Genomic DNA, 13,735 nt, shown 5'->3' with positions numbered 1-13,735 from the left:
CCTTGGGGTCAGTTAATTTTTACCTCCCTGAGAAAGCCCACTCCTGGATCAGAGGGTATTGGCTAACTAGATCTCGATCCTCCCTTCCTCTCCAAGATCCTTGAGAAAGTGGTCGCAAATCAGTTGTGCGACTTTCTACATCATAATAGTTAATCAGGTTGCAGAACAACACTGGTGAAAATTACAATGTGAAATTACAAATGACCTCTTAATGACTGCAGATAGCTCTCTCTAGTGCTCCTTACATTCCTGCGTCATGGCCATGCAAAATGACATTCTACACCAGACTGTACAGCCTTATGCCGTAGGCATGCACACTCATTTTGGCATTGGTTTATTATCAATTTCATTATCAGTTTCAGTTTATCGAAACGATGACGCCGACAGCCAAAACAACGCACCGTGGAGAGCGAGGTTCGTGGAGTGACCAATTCTATTTTTGCTTATACACCTTTTATTCCTTTGGGCAATATTATCAACACTCCATAAACTTCTTCCATTAAACACAGATGACACTGATACTTAACTACAGATATAAACCAGAGGAGCAACCAACTCTGTAAATTCTGTAATGTCTTAAAGACATAAAACATGGATGACCCTGCAACTTCTTGATGTTTGATGTTAAACTCAAAGAACTTTAATTTTTTAATCCTCTCCAGAGCACCTCTCAATGGGTTGGTTGTGTGGTTTATTGCCTCTGTGGTCAACGCATCCTGGCCACCAACAAAAGAATCTTCTTGGTTAGGGACTTGTCCTTGTGTCCTTTAACTCCCACAAAAGCAAATCTCAAGGACTGACATCTTTCATAAACGAATATTTCAAAAAAATCAGGCATCTTGTCTCAAAAAATGCAGAAAAATGGTTCGTTACTGGACTTGATTCAGACTGGATTACTGCAACAACTGCTCTAATGCTGCTCTAAATACCCTCCAGGTCTTCCCAGCTGATCCAGAATGCTGCAGCTCCAAACTAAGAAAAAAGAAAAGAGATCACATCACTCCTGCACCTGCCTCCCACTGCCCTAAAAAATCAAAGAATCACTTTAAATTTTTCTCTTAACCTACAAAGCCTTGATTGCATAGCTGCCGGGTTTTAGGATGCACTGAGTACCTATCTCCTCTTTTTCATCTCTTTCACAACACTAACTCTGCTTTCTCCCGAAGTCCCTTGACTTTCGTCTGGGGTCACATCGGACTATGAGGGGCATAGATCCTATCGGCTCTCTCCTCCTGTTGCTTCTTTTTTTTTCCCCCCTTTTTTATTTGGGAGTTTTTTCCTGGTCCGATGTGAGGGTTTGGGCAGGGATGATGTCTGTGTACAGATGTAAAGCTACTCGAGACAAAACATTCTGCATTATTGAGTGGCCGTATCAAGCCGGCAACCAAGATGAAGAAGAGTCGTGGGAAACTAATTTTATCACACATAATAAAACATGATTAATCACATCTGTAATCTGTTTTTGTTTTGCAAAGATATGCAGTGTAAAACTCTTTATTGCCAACATTTTGGGCAACTCACCATTTTTCTTCGCCGTGTTGTGCTGCGATCACACCAAAAGAGTTGCGAACACGTGAATGAAATGGATAGACCGAAGCGAAAAATTCGCCCGGCGCTGAGTTGCGAAAGCCAATCAGCTACGTTACCTGTTTTGAAGAAATCATATTTGATTTATCCAATTACAAAGGGTTGGGCGATTGCACCGATGAAGCTTGCAGGGTTCAGCAATCAGCACCTCTAATAAGGTTAAGAACCACTGGATTAGATACTACTCAAAAAAAATTAAAGCAATGTTTTCTTTTTTAAGACACCTGGTCTACAATAGGAGTTAGATTTTGAGAATTCCATTCAGTTTATTGTGTACAGCCCATTATCACCAATTTGCCTCCGAGGGCTTTACAATCTGTACATATAGACATCCCTGTCCCAGGACCTCATCAGACCAGGAAAAACTCCCCAAAAAACTTTACAGGGGAAAAAGGGAAGCAACCTTCAGGGGAGCAACAGAGGAGGACCCCTCTCCTCAGATGGACAGAAGCAAGAGATAGCATGTGTACAGAAGGAATCATTATCATTAGAATAAAGGATTAGGCTCAAGTAGCCGATGCCTCGAGGTGTGCAATACCCGAGGAAGGTTCTGTAGGCTCAGGTTGCCAGAGCAGTTCAACGATGTCCTTCAATACAGCATGTTTAGTAAATGATGGTATGCCTTAGGGAGGGACTAACTTGTGATTGACAGGTTGCTACGGTTCAAGAGATCGGGCTTCTGTATGTCACTCCTCATTCCAAATATGGCCACTTCCTGCTTCATCAGTTGTCAAAATGTCCACCTTGAGGCAGTCCATTGGGTGACGTCACGACGACTACTTCAGCTATTCAGTCCATAAGCTTCCTTGAGGACAAAGGAACGTCTGAGAGCAGAGAACATCTTCCAGATGTTTAGAACCTTAGCACCACCGTAGTTAAAGGATTGCCCACTCTGACATACGGATCAAGAGGATTCCACATTGTTGGCAACATTTAGTGCAAAAAATATATATAATTCTGCTACCAAATAACTTGGTGTTAAATATGTTTGTAATATGCATGTAAACTTTTTAGTGTCAAATAGCACTCGTCTTTTAAGATATACCTTTTAATTTGAGTGGTGTAAGATTTTTACATTGCTTCTTTATCTGCGAGAAGAAACGCACATCTTCAGTTTAAAATACAAAGCAAACACGCTTTTATTAACATATATAAGGATAGAACTAAAAAGGAAGAAAAATGACAACATATAAAAAGAGTCAGTAAATGTAACAGCCTCCTCTGACGACAACGACAACGACAACGACAATGACAAAAAAAAGAAAAAAATAGGTGATTAGCCCGAGGTGACAAAAGTATTCTTTTAGACTGGATTATATTAGACTGAAGCACTTTAAGTTTTTGCATCAGCCGTTTGTAACCTGACTTCTACGACACGCTGGCCTCCTGGTTGATGAGGGTGTTGAGGTCCAGCTTGGTCTTTTCCAGAGCTGCAATCTTGGCCCTCCGCGAGGGACGCACTACAGAAAGTGACTCTGGAACATTTTCCCCATCGCTGTGGCCAAAACAACAAGAAAAAAGCGGGCGGGCAGAACATGTGTGAAAATGAAGCAATCAAATATTGTTTGTATTTAAAGGGACGTCGTCGCGCTGACTGGAATAGCTCACCTCTCCTCCGACGACTCGGCCCTCCTGCTCGGCCTCCGGCCCCCTTTGGCTGTGCCCACTTTCCTCTGACCTGTGCACACAAGCGTTACCTCACAGTGCCGAGTCCTCTCTGACTCGGGCAGACGAGGAGAGCTCCAACAATAAAGAGGTTCTCCGAACATCTGCAGCTTCTTAGACAAAGTATTCAGCAGCTGCATTACCTCTTTTGGCCCTCTTGGCAGATTTACATGGATCGTCTGTTGCCGCCTCTGTGGACGCATAAAGACAGGCGATTCATATCCTTTGTATAGAAGCAGGTCGAGCGACCCCCAACCCGCTGGTGACGGGGGTTCAGCGTGGCGCCGGGTCGTTACCGTCCGCGTTGACGTCCAGCGGCTGGAGAGCGCTGCCGCTGAGAAGCTCGGCCTGCTCTCGTGCGTCCGCGAGCTGATGGACCATTTTCTCCAGAGCGCGGTGACAGACGCGATCCTTCACCACCTGAGGAAACAGGAAGGAGGAAATGAAACCTCGGGCCTCTCAAGAGGCAACGAGACATTACGCACAGGAGACGTACAAAATAAATAAATATATAGAAAAAGAGGACGGCACATGCGAGTTCAGCCTGGCATATTCAATTTACTCAGAAACATTAAGGATTAAAGACGGAATAAGGAAACGCATCCAAACCAAAACGATCATATTCAAACAATGGATTACGACGACATTCTGACAGATGAGCACAACCCGAGAAATCCCTCTGACTTTCCCTTTAGCGCCATGAGGTTACCGTCTGGGGTTACCGTCTGGGGTTACCGTCTGGGGTTACCGTCTGGGGTTACGTGTCAAACGTCTCGGCGACTATCGCACATTTAAAGTTGCCCTCTGGAAGAACCGCCATCAGCTCGGTCCAGCCCGTGACCTCTCGGCGCCGCTACCTGAACCAGCTGCTGCAGCAGCGTCTGCAGGTCCTTCCTGACGGTCTCCCCCCGGCTGAGCTCCAGGTTGCTCAGCGTCTTGGCGTAGAGACGCACCTCGGGGGCCGTGGGGTCCTGCAGCATCTCCCCACACATGCGCACCGCCAGGTAGTCGTGGACACACACCTCCTGCAGGGACACGCACACAGTCACCTCCGGGTGTCGTTCGCCCCATTGAGCGGTTCAGGCATGACAACAGGTCAGGGGTGAAAAAGGTGAGAAGGATAGGCGGGGGGATCACTGACACCAAGTCAGTGATCGGGCCCTATATAGTCTGTTCTGCCTCTACCTGGTTGTCACGATCTTCTATACCATACCTGCCATAAATATCATGATACTGATACAATACCATAACAACCGTATACCATAAATACGATTCTGGTATATTTATCTATAATAGTAATAAATAAAATATCTGTATGGTTCAATTTTTACCAACTTTTTCAACACTTAACAAATGGCAGTAATATTAGTATTAATACAGCAAGATATTAATGAAACTACATGGAGCCATCAGAGCATCGATTATACACTATGAGGCCGTTAGTCTGTATCTGACCAGATGATTCAGAGTTCATCAGGATGAGCAGCTGGAGAGTTACAGAACTTTACAGACTGAATTTAAACATTTCACTTCTGGCATCTTTCTGGCCAATTGGCCAATTGACCCCCCCCCCCCTACCCCAAAACAAAAACTCTTCGGACCTACACGATTCACGCAAGTCACCTATTTTGGTTTCAAACCGGCGAATTTCGCCGAAAGGTGAGTGATTCTCATGCCTGGCGGTTACAAGTTACAAGCAGGAGTTACGCAAATAAACAAACGTGCACTTTGTGGGAAGAAAGCGACGAGAAGCTCGGCAGGTTCACAGGTGCGTTACCTCCGTGTTGGCCGAGGGCTTGATGAGCGCGCTTGGACGAGTCAGCTCGACGAGCAGCTCCACCACGTTGTTAATGTCCACCTCGGCTAGTGGAGAGGTGGCCGGGGCGTTCATCAGAGTCCGAATGGTGGGCAGGAAGCTCTCCTCCACGACCTCCTGGTGAACCCTGATGACCCCAGAGACACCGCGCTGTTACCGTGACTACGAGGTATTACATACTAGGACTTTAACTACAATGTACTAGGACTGTTAACTAGTATTACATCGTATACTTTACTGTACTCTGACCTTCTTGACGTAAACAATGTCATCACATACTGTGCTATGACTTCATATTAACGTATGACATTTTTTTCATGACCAAATTACACCGATTCACACTGACTTTTTTTAAAGACATGCTATACTATTAATTATAAAATGTCCTAAATATGTAATCATGGCCTTCTTTGGAAAAACATATTATATTGTCACTTTCTTTAATTACTTTTTGTATGATTTACCGACTCCATATTAGTGTATGTATTTAATAATACATTAATTCACCAGGCAAGTAATAAACTAACAATAGGAGGACGGAAAAAAACACGGGAATAATAAATGATCTCCTTGTGGTTGGCTGGTGTGTGTGTGTGTATGCGTGCGAGCACGTGTGTGTGTGTGTGTGTGTGTGTATGTGAGACCTGCTCTCGCGGGCGTAGAGCTGGAAGAAGACGCCGAGGCAGTGGCGCAGCCGGGTGTCGTCCTCCGTGACCGGGTTGTACCACAGCAGCACCAGGCGGGAGAGCATCTTGGCGCTGGAGATGCGGCCGGTGTACATGAGCTTGGCCAGGCCCTCCGCCGCCTCGATGCGCAGGTCAGACACCTGGAAAATATCGCACGCGGACGATCCAGTAAAGCCGTCTTCGCCGACATTACGTCTCGGGCAACCAGACGCATACTTCTGCTTATCGAGTCTATATTTCACCTCGCTGTCCAGGAGCTCCGACAGCATCACGAGGATACTCTGCGCCGTGTCCTCGGCCGCGTCTCCTTTCTCCTCGGCCGATGGAGCGTCCTCCTCCTGTCGTTCTAGCGACTGGGATTGCGAGGCCGCCTGAGTGGCGGCTGATTCGGAAAGCAGCTGGAAGCCAAACAGCAGCAGCAGGTCGATGACGGACCGCAGAGCACTGATGCGGATCTTCACCTCGTCCAGCTGGGCGATCTGAACACACACAGCTCCGGGTTTGCTCCACCACTGAGATCCAGTTGCTCTTTAACATGAAGCCTGTTCATGAATCTACTTTGGAGGTGGATAGAACCTGTGTGTGTGTGTGTGTGTGTGTGTGTGTGTCATTACCTGCAGCAGCAGCACCATGTGGGTTTTGGCGAGCTCCTTGCTGTGCAGCGTGCACGTTCCCAGACAAACCACGGCCATGTTGCGCACAGCAGGGTGAGCGTTGGCTATACTGGGCAGGACCTGGCGGACGGGGAAACCAGTGACACCAGACTTTCACAGACTCAACTCCAGAAGGTTAACACTAATGATGAGCAAATAACAACTTAACTTTTTATTTTAAAAAATTTAAAATTAAATATATACATCTATTCAAACATCAACTTTGGCGAAAGGTCTACAGCCTGAGAGGTGAGCTGGAACAAAGTTTTGGATAATTAAAAAAAAAAAAAGACATTCAGCAGAAAAAGTGTGATGTTGATTGTCATAATCTGCCTCAATCCCAGTGTTTTATACACAGATTAATGATCCCTATGGTTTGCTGTACATTGAGAACAATCATCTCTTTACTGCAATCTTTATTGATTGAATGCGTTATATATTTCAACTGCCAGGTTGTGCGATACTGAAATGTATGCTGTCCAATCAGAGAAGTGAACATAGACGTGTGAATGAGGAAGGAACCAAAGCGTTGGCCCGCTGTCTCGCCGTCATGTCAAAGTGAAACATGTGACGATGCGTGCTGTGTGGACTTTTACCAGCGAGGACATTAAGGCGCTGATGGTCGGACTGATCCGTGTCTTGATGCTCATCTGCTTCAGTAGTTCTGCACACATTATGAGACATCGGAGGAGAGTCTCCGGGTCGCTCTGGGGACAAACAAAACAAAAACAAAAGAGGTGTGAATGCCGTTACCGTTTTCATTCCAGGAAGAAAATCTCTGAAACCACGCAGGGTAAATAATAAAAAGACATCTTGTGGTTATGCACCTTCTCGGCGCGGATCTCCTTGTCGGCCTGCTGGCTGCTCGCTGTGATCTCCTGGTGGATCTGGTTCCGGTGGTTCTCGAGCTCGGTGATGGAGTCCTTCAGCTCTGCGGCGCGGCTGAAGTCCTGGGCAGCGATGCAGTCCTCCAGAGTTTGCTTGGCCTCCAAGATGCGCACCTTCACCTCGGCCAGCTGGAGATGGGGCCGTGAGAGGAAGGGAGAGTCATTCTTCAGCTAAAGTGCACTCCGGGGGGGATTGTTGACTCATGAGACGGGCGACTGCGTCTCCATTTACAGGAAAAAACAACAACACCTGGGGCTCTGGGCCAGGTGACGGCCCTCTAGAGCCTGCTACGCCTTTACTGACTAAGACGGGGAGCGAGAGGACACCGCGACACAGGAAGGATGGGCGTTAGAATACACCTGCGGCCGCTTGTGCCCAGTCGTGTTCCTTGGTAACCAGGAGACTTCCCCTGGAGCCGTAGAGAACGTGATAGAAGTATGTGATTCATTCTCTTCTCTACCAATTCGAGAATTGATATCTCCAAAATATCAGTTAGACACGAAGTCCTTCAGGAACATAGTAGAAATGTGTCCATGCTTTGATTAGGAATCAAAAACTTTGAGATCACTTTAAAAAAAAAATGTATTGCTGCAAGAATTGCATTTTCTGGCGCTTCGTTTCTGGAAACAGCTCACAAACCCAATTATTATTAATATACAGGCTTTATAAGCGAAGCCATCCCTTGATTGCCCGAAGTCTCTAGCTTTTGGTTGTACATTTTCAGGTCACATTAGGTCATTTTATACAATAAGGTCAAGTTTAAATGAATGGTCTCACTACAATGCGTTGCGACTATGAGGATTATCATCATCACACATTTGGGCTCATTGGATGCACACGAGTCTCAGCTTTCCAGTCAGAAACTTTATGAAATTCCAAGACTGTTGTGCCAGTGCAGATATTCAAACACACCATTCTTTGAATGACTCATTTGTACTGAATGCAAAAAGCAAAAGACTTGGTTTAGGACCCAGACCTGTATCATCATGAAGTGGGCGTGTGAGGAGGAGACTCATGGTCCTTCCATTGGTATATTTTCATTCACATATCTTGATGAGAGATGTCAAGGGGCCCCTTTGAAAAATCGCCATGACAGTTTTCCTTCGCCAAGCCAGCATGACAGGGTCGAGTTATTCTACGATATTGGTGTCTTCTCTGTCGCTTTAAGACCGAGCCTCTCACAGATCTTTCTGCCAGCGATCCTTCAGGAAAATTGTTTCAGAGAGAAAACTACTGGACCTCTCAAGGCAATGACCAGGTTGGCATACGCATCAACCACCTCACCTAAACAGGATTTGCCTCCCAACACAAACCATCTGCTCCACTGCAAACAGAGAGGACTTAGAAATTAGAAAAAAGAAGATAGTTTTTAGAAAGAAACCCTTCATGTATTTAGTTATTCGGCTTTGACATTAATGGATCCGAGTGCATCTGGGTGCCCTCACCTGGACCTGCTGCCGACGCGTCATGTTCTGGTCCACCGGCTTACTGGCCTCCATGATGGGCTCCCTCACATCAGAGATGATTTCTGCCACCTGTTTGGCCCAAAGACATCTTATTTAGACATCTACCAACCGCTGGATGGAAAATCATTTTTTATTTTTGGGGACATCCCAAACACAAAAGACCTTTAGTAGCGCGAGGACAGATTAGTTTATCAGCACAGCAGTGGAAAATAAACCTAAGCTTTTATATTCTGATTTCTGCCTCATTTGTGTGTCGCCCAGATCCATATAGGAGAGTTGACATGTATGGATGCATAAAGGACACTGGATATGCATGTATGACACTGGATTTTCAGTGGCGACAGAGTGGCGATTTAAACTCACAGTCTGAATGCGTCTGTGGTCGTCGGGAAGGAGGGTGAGGAGTTTCTCCGTGAGAAGGGAGACGAGGGAGGAGAGCGTCTGTGGGAGAGCCAACATCTCCTGCAGGACAGCCAACACGCGCTTCCTACAATAAAAACATGGAACATAACAAGTCTGAACACCTCCACATTCAACATATTTGACAAGCAAAACAAAACAGGGCTGGAGCGGTTTCCAATAATGGACACGGAACATCTCTGACCAAACTAAATCAGGCTATGGATGAAATATGAACTTTGTAAAACAATTCAGAGAAGAGATAGGAAAGAGGGGTTGTTTGGTATGTGTACGTTTTGCTAAAATGATAGAAGAGGTTTCTGTAAAATAGTAAAAATATAATTTTGACCAAACGGTCTTTACAGACATGCACTGCAAATGTCTTAAAGTCAATAATATATATAGCCGTTTCTTCTAGTAATACAATAAATAAATTGTCTATATGAAACAATCACATAGTTTTGTATACTGATGAATTAATATTTTCTCATCTCATTAATAACCTTAGTGCAAAATGATGAATGAATGAAATTTGATTTAGTATGCGCTTGTAATTATTAATTTTGACGGCATAATTGTGTCTCACGTCATCTATCGACATGTCATTTCATCACCATATGATTCCATTGAAAGATGATGACTCGACATATTGAATTATAGCCGAGCCACAACATGAAACGAGCCCTGGCCCTCATCTCACCTGCTGCCCTCCTCGTTGGTGTCCAGACACCCGATGAGATGGATGAGCTGCTGGGAGATGAACTCCTTGTTCATGACGAGCTCCAGCTGGTTGAAGTCGGCCCTCTGCTCCTCTGACAGCAAAGGCACCGCCTTCAGATATCTACGACGGGCGAGAGCCACACAAGTCAGAGGACAACAACGGCCACCAGGGGCAGCCAGAGGAGACGACAGCCGTCCCCCAGTAAAAGAGTCAGAGGCCACACAGTCAGGAACAGCTGAGACACTTTGTAGAAACTGTTGCGACTGATCTGCAGCAGCAGTGGGAAAATATACAGCTGACGGCGGGAACACCAGAAATGTGATCCAGTGAATCATCTCGTCTCTCTCACCCGTAGAGGTAGTCGGCATAAGTGGCAGCGTCTGGTAACACTTGCTCCAGCATTTCATCCCCGTCGTCTCCTTTGCCCTTGATGAACTCACACAGGGCTCTCCAGTAAAGCACGATCTCGCAGGACAGAGAGTCCACCGGGACCAGATTCCTGTTGACAACACGGACATTTCATGAATGACGCGATGACACACGAGAGATGAAGAGGGAGCGCGGGGGGGTTGAAATGTACCTGTTGTCGAGCTGCGCTCTGTTCTGCAGCAGCTCTTCAGTGGGCATGCCTCTGAAGATGACTTTCAGCGTATCCAGAGCCGTCTGGGCACAGTTCTCTACGTCCAGCCGGTGGAGCAGCTCCGTGAAGTTTCCGTCCAGCCGTTGCATCCAGGCCGGCAGCAGGCGAGAGCAGAGCACCTCCCTCACCGCTTCTGCAACACACGCAGTCAATGAGACGTGTTCAACGGCCATCAGGGAATCGAGAGCTGAAGCAAACACTTGATGGACAGAAGATTTGATTTGAACCCACTCAGCCACCGTAAACAATTCATTAAGGCAATGAATCGAAAGATTAACTGATCATGTTTGTTTGTTGAGCCCTTTTTTCTTTTCTTTTTTTTACTAAAAAGGTGCAAGTACTTGAGTTGAACAATGTGTCTGTATCAATGTAATGTGACACAGGTACACAACTCATCACTACCTGAGGTGTCGTGGAGGCCCTGCTGCAGGAGAACAACTCTCTGTGCGATGGTCAAAGCTTTGATGTGAACTTTGTCGGCCAGAACCTTTTAACAGAAAACAAAAAGGGAGAAAGTTAAACCCAGATTCACAGCGCTGAAGCAACTTTATTATGTTGCCATTTGCGGCTACCTGGTAGGCAAGCTTGCGGACGTTCTCTTTGATGTCCCGAGTGCGTTTGAGTACTTTGGGGAGGGTGCAAGGGGACATCGCGATGCAGGAAAGGACGGCGCGTCGCACCTCGGCGTTCGTATCATTTTCTAGAATCAACATGTAGGCTGCACAGCGGACAGAAATGGAGCGTTAGACAGACAGAGGGCCAGAGAGAAAGAACATCCATGTCAAATCACACAACAAAGGCTACTTCAAGCATACTGGACTGAAGGCTGCCTTTTTTTTTTTTTACAGTTGAACGGTGACAATATCTTCTGCATTTGCTCGAGTGCATTTGTCAAATAACAAATGAAGCAGGCGGGGACGGAAAACAACAACAAACCGTTGATAGTTGGACAGTCGGGATCCTTCGGCTGTTGGAGACGCGTCATGGCCAAAGCGGCCTGAATCCTTACATTGGGGAACTTGTCGGTGACGCGGACCAGCATGGCTTGGTGGATGCGGTCGAAGAGGTCGTCGTCTATCTGCGCGTTCTCTGCCATGCTGCCCAGCAGCTTGTTGATCAGCTGGCACACACGGAAACGCACTGCATGGCTACTGGCTTTGTGGGACTGAGGAGAAAGAAAAGGCAAAACCAAAGAGTTCAGGAGGAGCGGTGGAGAAAGAGGAGCGAGATACGGGATGCGGGAGATGGTGCAGAGGACAGACAAGTGTCAAAGGAAAGAGGACACGTGGAACAGAGAGAAAGGGTCCAACGGGAAACGAGAGGAGGCAGATGGGACGGGACAAAATATGATTAATAAGGCAGAAGACACATCAATCATGTTTATACCTCCAACAGGAAGTTGAAAAGGAAGCTCAAAAATGGATGATCATCCTCAGTATCATCTTCTTCCTCCTCTTCTTCTTCAGTCTGCGGCCGCTCCTCATCATCCTCCGTCTTCGGCGGGGACTGGAAACTCGTGGCGAACGTTGCAACAAACTCCATGACATTTTCCACCGTGGGTTCACGCTTGTAGACAATCATGGCGTACTTCAGGTAGTGGACAAACTCATCGTGGAAAAGCGCCTTGTCCTCGAGCTGGTGGAGGAGACAGAGGGTGTCATCGGTAACCGGAGACCAGGGACGTAAACCAAGAGAAATGATCGTTTAACTTTTGGAAATGGGCAACAACTGAAACCAAAGTCAGGATCCAGGAGCCAGGGTCCAAATAAAACACAGAGAAGCAGCTTTCGGTTTCTGTTCATCACATGCAACTTGAACTGTGGACTTAAACGTTTCTGTTTGGTTTGTTGCCTTGTGTTTCTGATGTCTTAAAGTAAATACGTTTGAATTATGCTGTTGCTGAAAGATGCTATTGTGAATTTATCATATACATACATTATTTACCAGAACCAACTTTGTAGACAAGGATGTATTTCTGACGATAAAACAAGAAGTAGCCTCGATGTGACGGCGCAGCACTCACCTTGTTGTAGCGGCTGTTCAGGCTCACCACCAGCTTCGCCTTGTTGTTGTGGCCCTTCTGCGCGCGCTGAAACGCCTCTTTAATCTCAATTTCATTGTCTGCGGTCATCTTTCCTTCACAGAAATCTAATTAAAAAGGAGAGACACCGAGAATCGGTTAAACAACAACGTACGCTTTGCCCACAGCGGCTGACAAAGTCCGGTTGTATCTGAATGCTAACGGCAGCCGCTCGTTCGTCTCTGGTGTCTCATTAACTAACGTTAGCTCAAAGCGCCGTCACCGAGCTTAAGTTACACTAACCTTGCTCAAGTCGTACGGGATAAAGTTCCCTCTTGATACTTTACATCATCCTTTATCACAGGATTAAAGCACACTTTGTATTACACGGCACAATAAAAGCTATTATTAGTTTTAGAAACGTACCTTTTCTTCACTTCTCCAATCGCAACACTGCCGCCGGTTTTCAAATGCAACTGTTCTCGCGAGAACTGAGACGTGATTACGAAATAGTTTTTATCATTCAGCCCGGAGTTTAGCCTGCCAGGCACAGCTGTGATACTCTGGCTCAATGAGGAACTATACAAAAGTAGGAGAGCGGGAACAAAACAATAAATCCGCAACTACTTTGATAATTCATTCAATGTTTAAGCATTTTTTTGTTGACAATTTTCATTGTAAACCTTCTTTGAGTTTTGGACAGTTTTGTCCCATTTTACGACTGTTTAGAGCATTTTACAGATTAAAAAATCCCCAAATAATCATTATACCATGGATCAGTTAACAATACTTTATTTCAGTTGGATGAAAGAAATCAATCACTGAATATTGTAATGTCCACAGGTCACAGCAGACCGCTCATCCCCTGGAAAGTGCAGGAACAGGCGTCTCCACAGATATATAGGGCAGCTCCGATGGCAACAACAACAGCCCTCTCTCTCTCTCTCTCTCTCTCTCTCTCTCTCTCTCTCTCTCTCTGGAAATCAATTTAATAGAGGATGCTCTTTCTGGACCTGCGTGTATGTGGGCCTCGGACCATCTGATAGGTGTATTATCATATTAAATATGTATGCCAGTGGACGCAGGGGCAAAACGTCTCTCCATTAGTGTGTACACCTGCTGTGGCCTGAGCCAAAAAGAGGTGGAACAAATTGGCTTTACGCTTCTGCAAATCCATGGACACATACTGTGCAG

General features: G+C 46.0%; 1 protein-coding gene across 1 annotated transcript; it reads right to left on the bottom strand.

Moving 5' to 3' along the window:
• Positions 1-1,847: 1,847 nt before the first annotated feature.
• On the bottom strand, positions 1,848-12,990 carry ncapg (non-SMC condensin I complex, subunit G). Its single transcript, XM_056409290.1, has 22 exons — positions 12,968-12,990; positions 12,545-12,669; positions 11,908-12,156; positions 11,458-11,686; positions 11,094-11,239; positions 10,924-11,008; positions 10,462-10,654; positions 10,231-10,380; positions 9,861-10,001; positions 9,125-9,248; positions 8,741-8,830; positions 7,235-7,423; positions 7,004-7,114; positions 6,369-6,488; positions 5,997-6,233; positions 5,713-5,894; positions 5,030-5,195; positions 4,110-4,277; positions 3,549-3,672; positions 3,396-3,443; positions 3,196-3,265; positions 1,848-3,082 (listed from the first exon to the last, which is right to left on the bottom strand). The coding sequence occupies exons 2-22, from the start codon at positions 12,650-12,652 to the stop codon at positions 2,956-2,958; spliced, it is 3,057 nt and encodes a 1,018-aa protein (XP_056265265.1). The 5' UTR covers positions 12,653-12,669; positions 12,968-12,990; the 3' UTR covers positions 1,848-2,955.
• Positions 12,991-13,735: the final 745 nt, after the last annotated feature.

The sequence above is a fragment of the Pseudoliparis swirei genome, chromosome 24 (assembly GCF_029220125.1).
Source record: "Pseudoliparis swirei isolate HS2019 ecotype Mariana Trench chromosome 24, NWPU_hadal_v1, whole genome shotgun sequence".
Taxonomy (NCBI): Eukaryota; Metazoa; Chordata; class Actinopteri; order Perciformes; family Liparidae; genus Pseudoliparis; species Pseudoliparis swirei.
Note: the sequence above shows the minus strand (reverse complement) of the source record. Positions and strands in the feature narration are given on the sequence as shown.

Coding starts and splice junctions, on each gene's coding strand:
- ncapg (XM_056409290.1), bottom strand. CDS start 12,652: ATGACCGCAGACAATGAAATTGAGATTAAAGAGGCGTTTCAGCGCGCG. Junction 12,157..12,544: donor TGAACAGCCGCTACAACAAG/GTGAGTGCTGCG, acceptor CTCCTCCACCAG/CTCGAGGACAAGGCGCTTTT. Junction 6,489..7,003: donor GCGCCTTAATGTCCTCGCTG/GTAAAAGTCCAC, acceptor CCCGTCCGCCAG/GTCCTGCCCAGTATAGCCAA.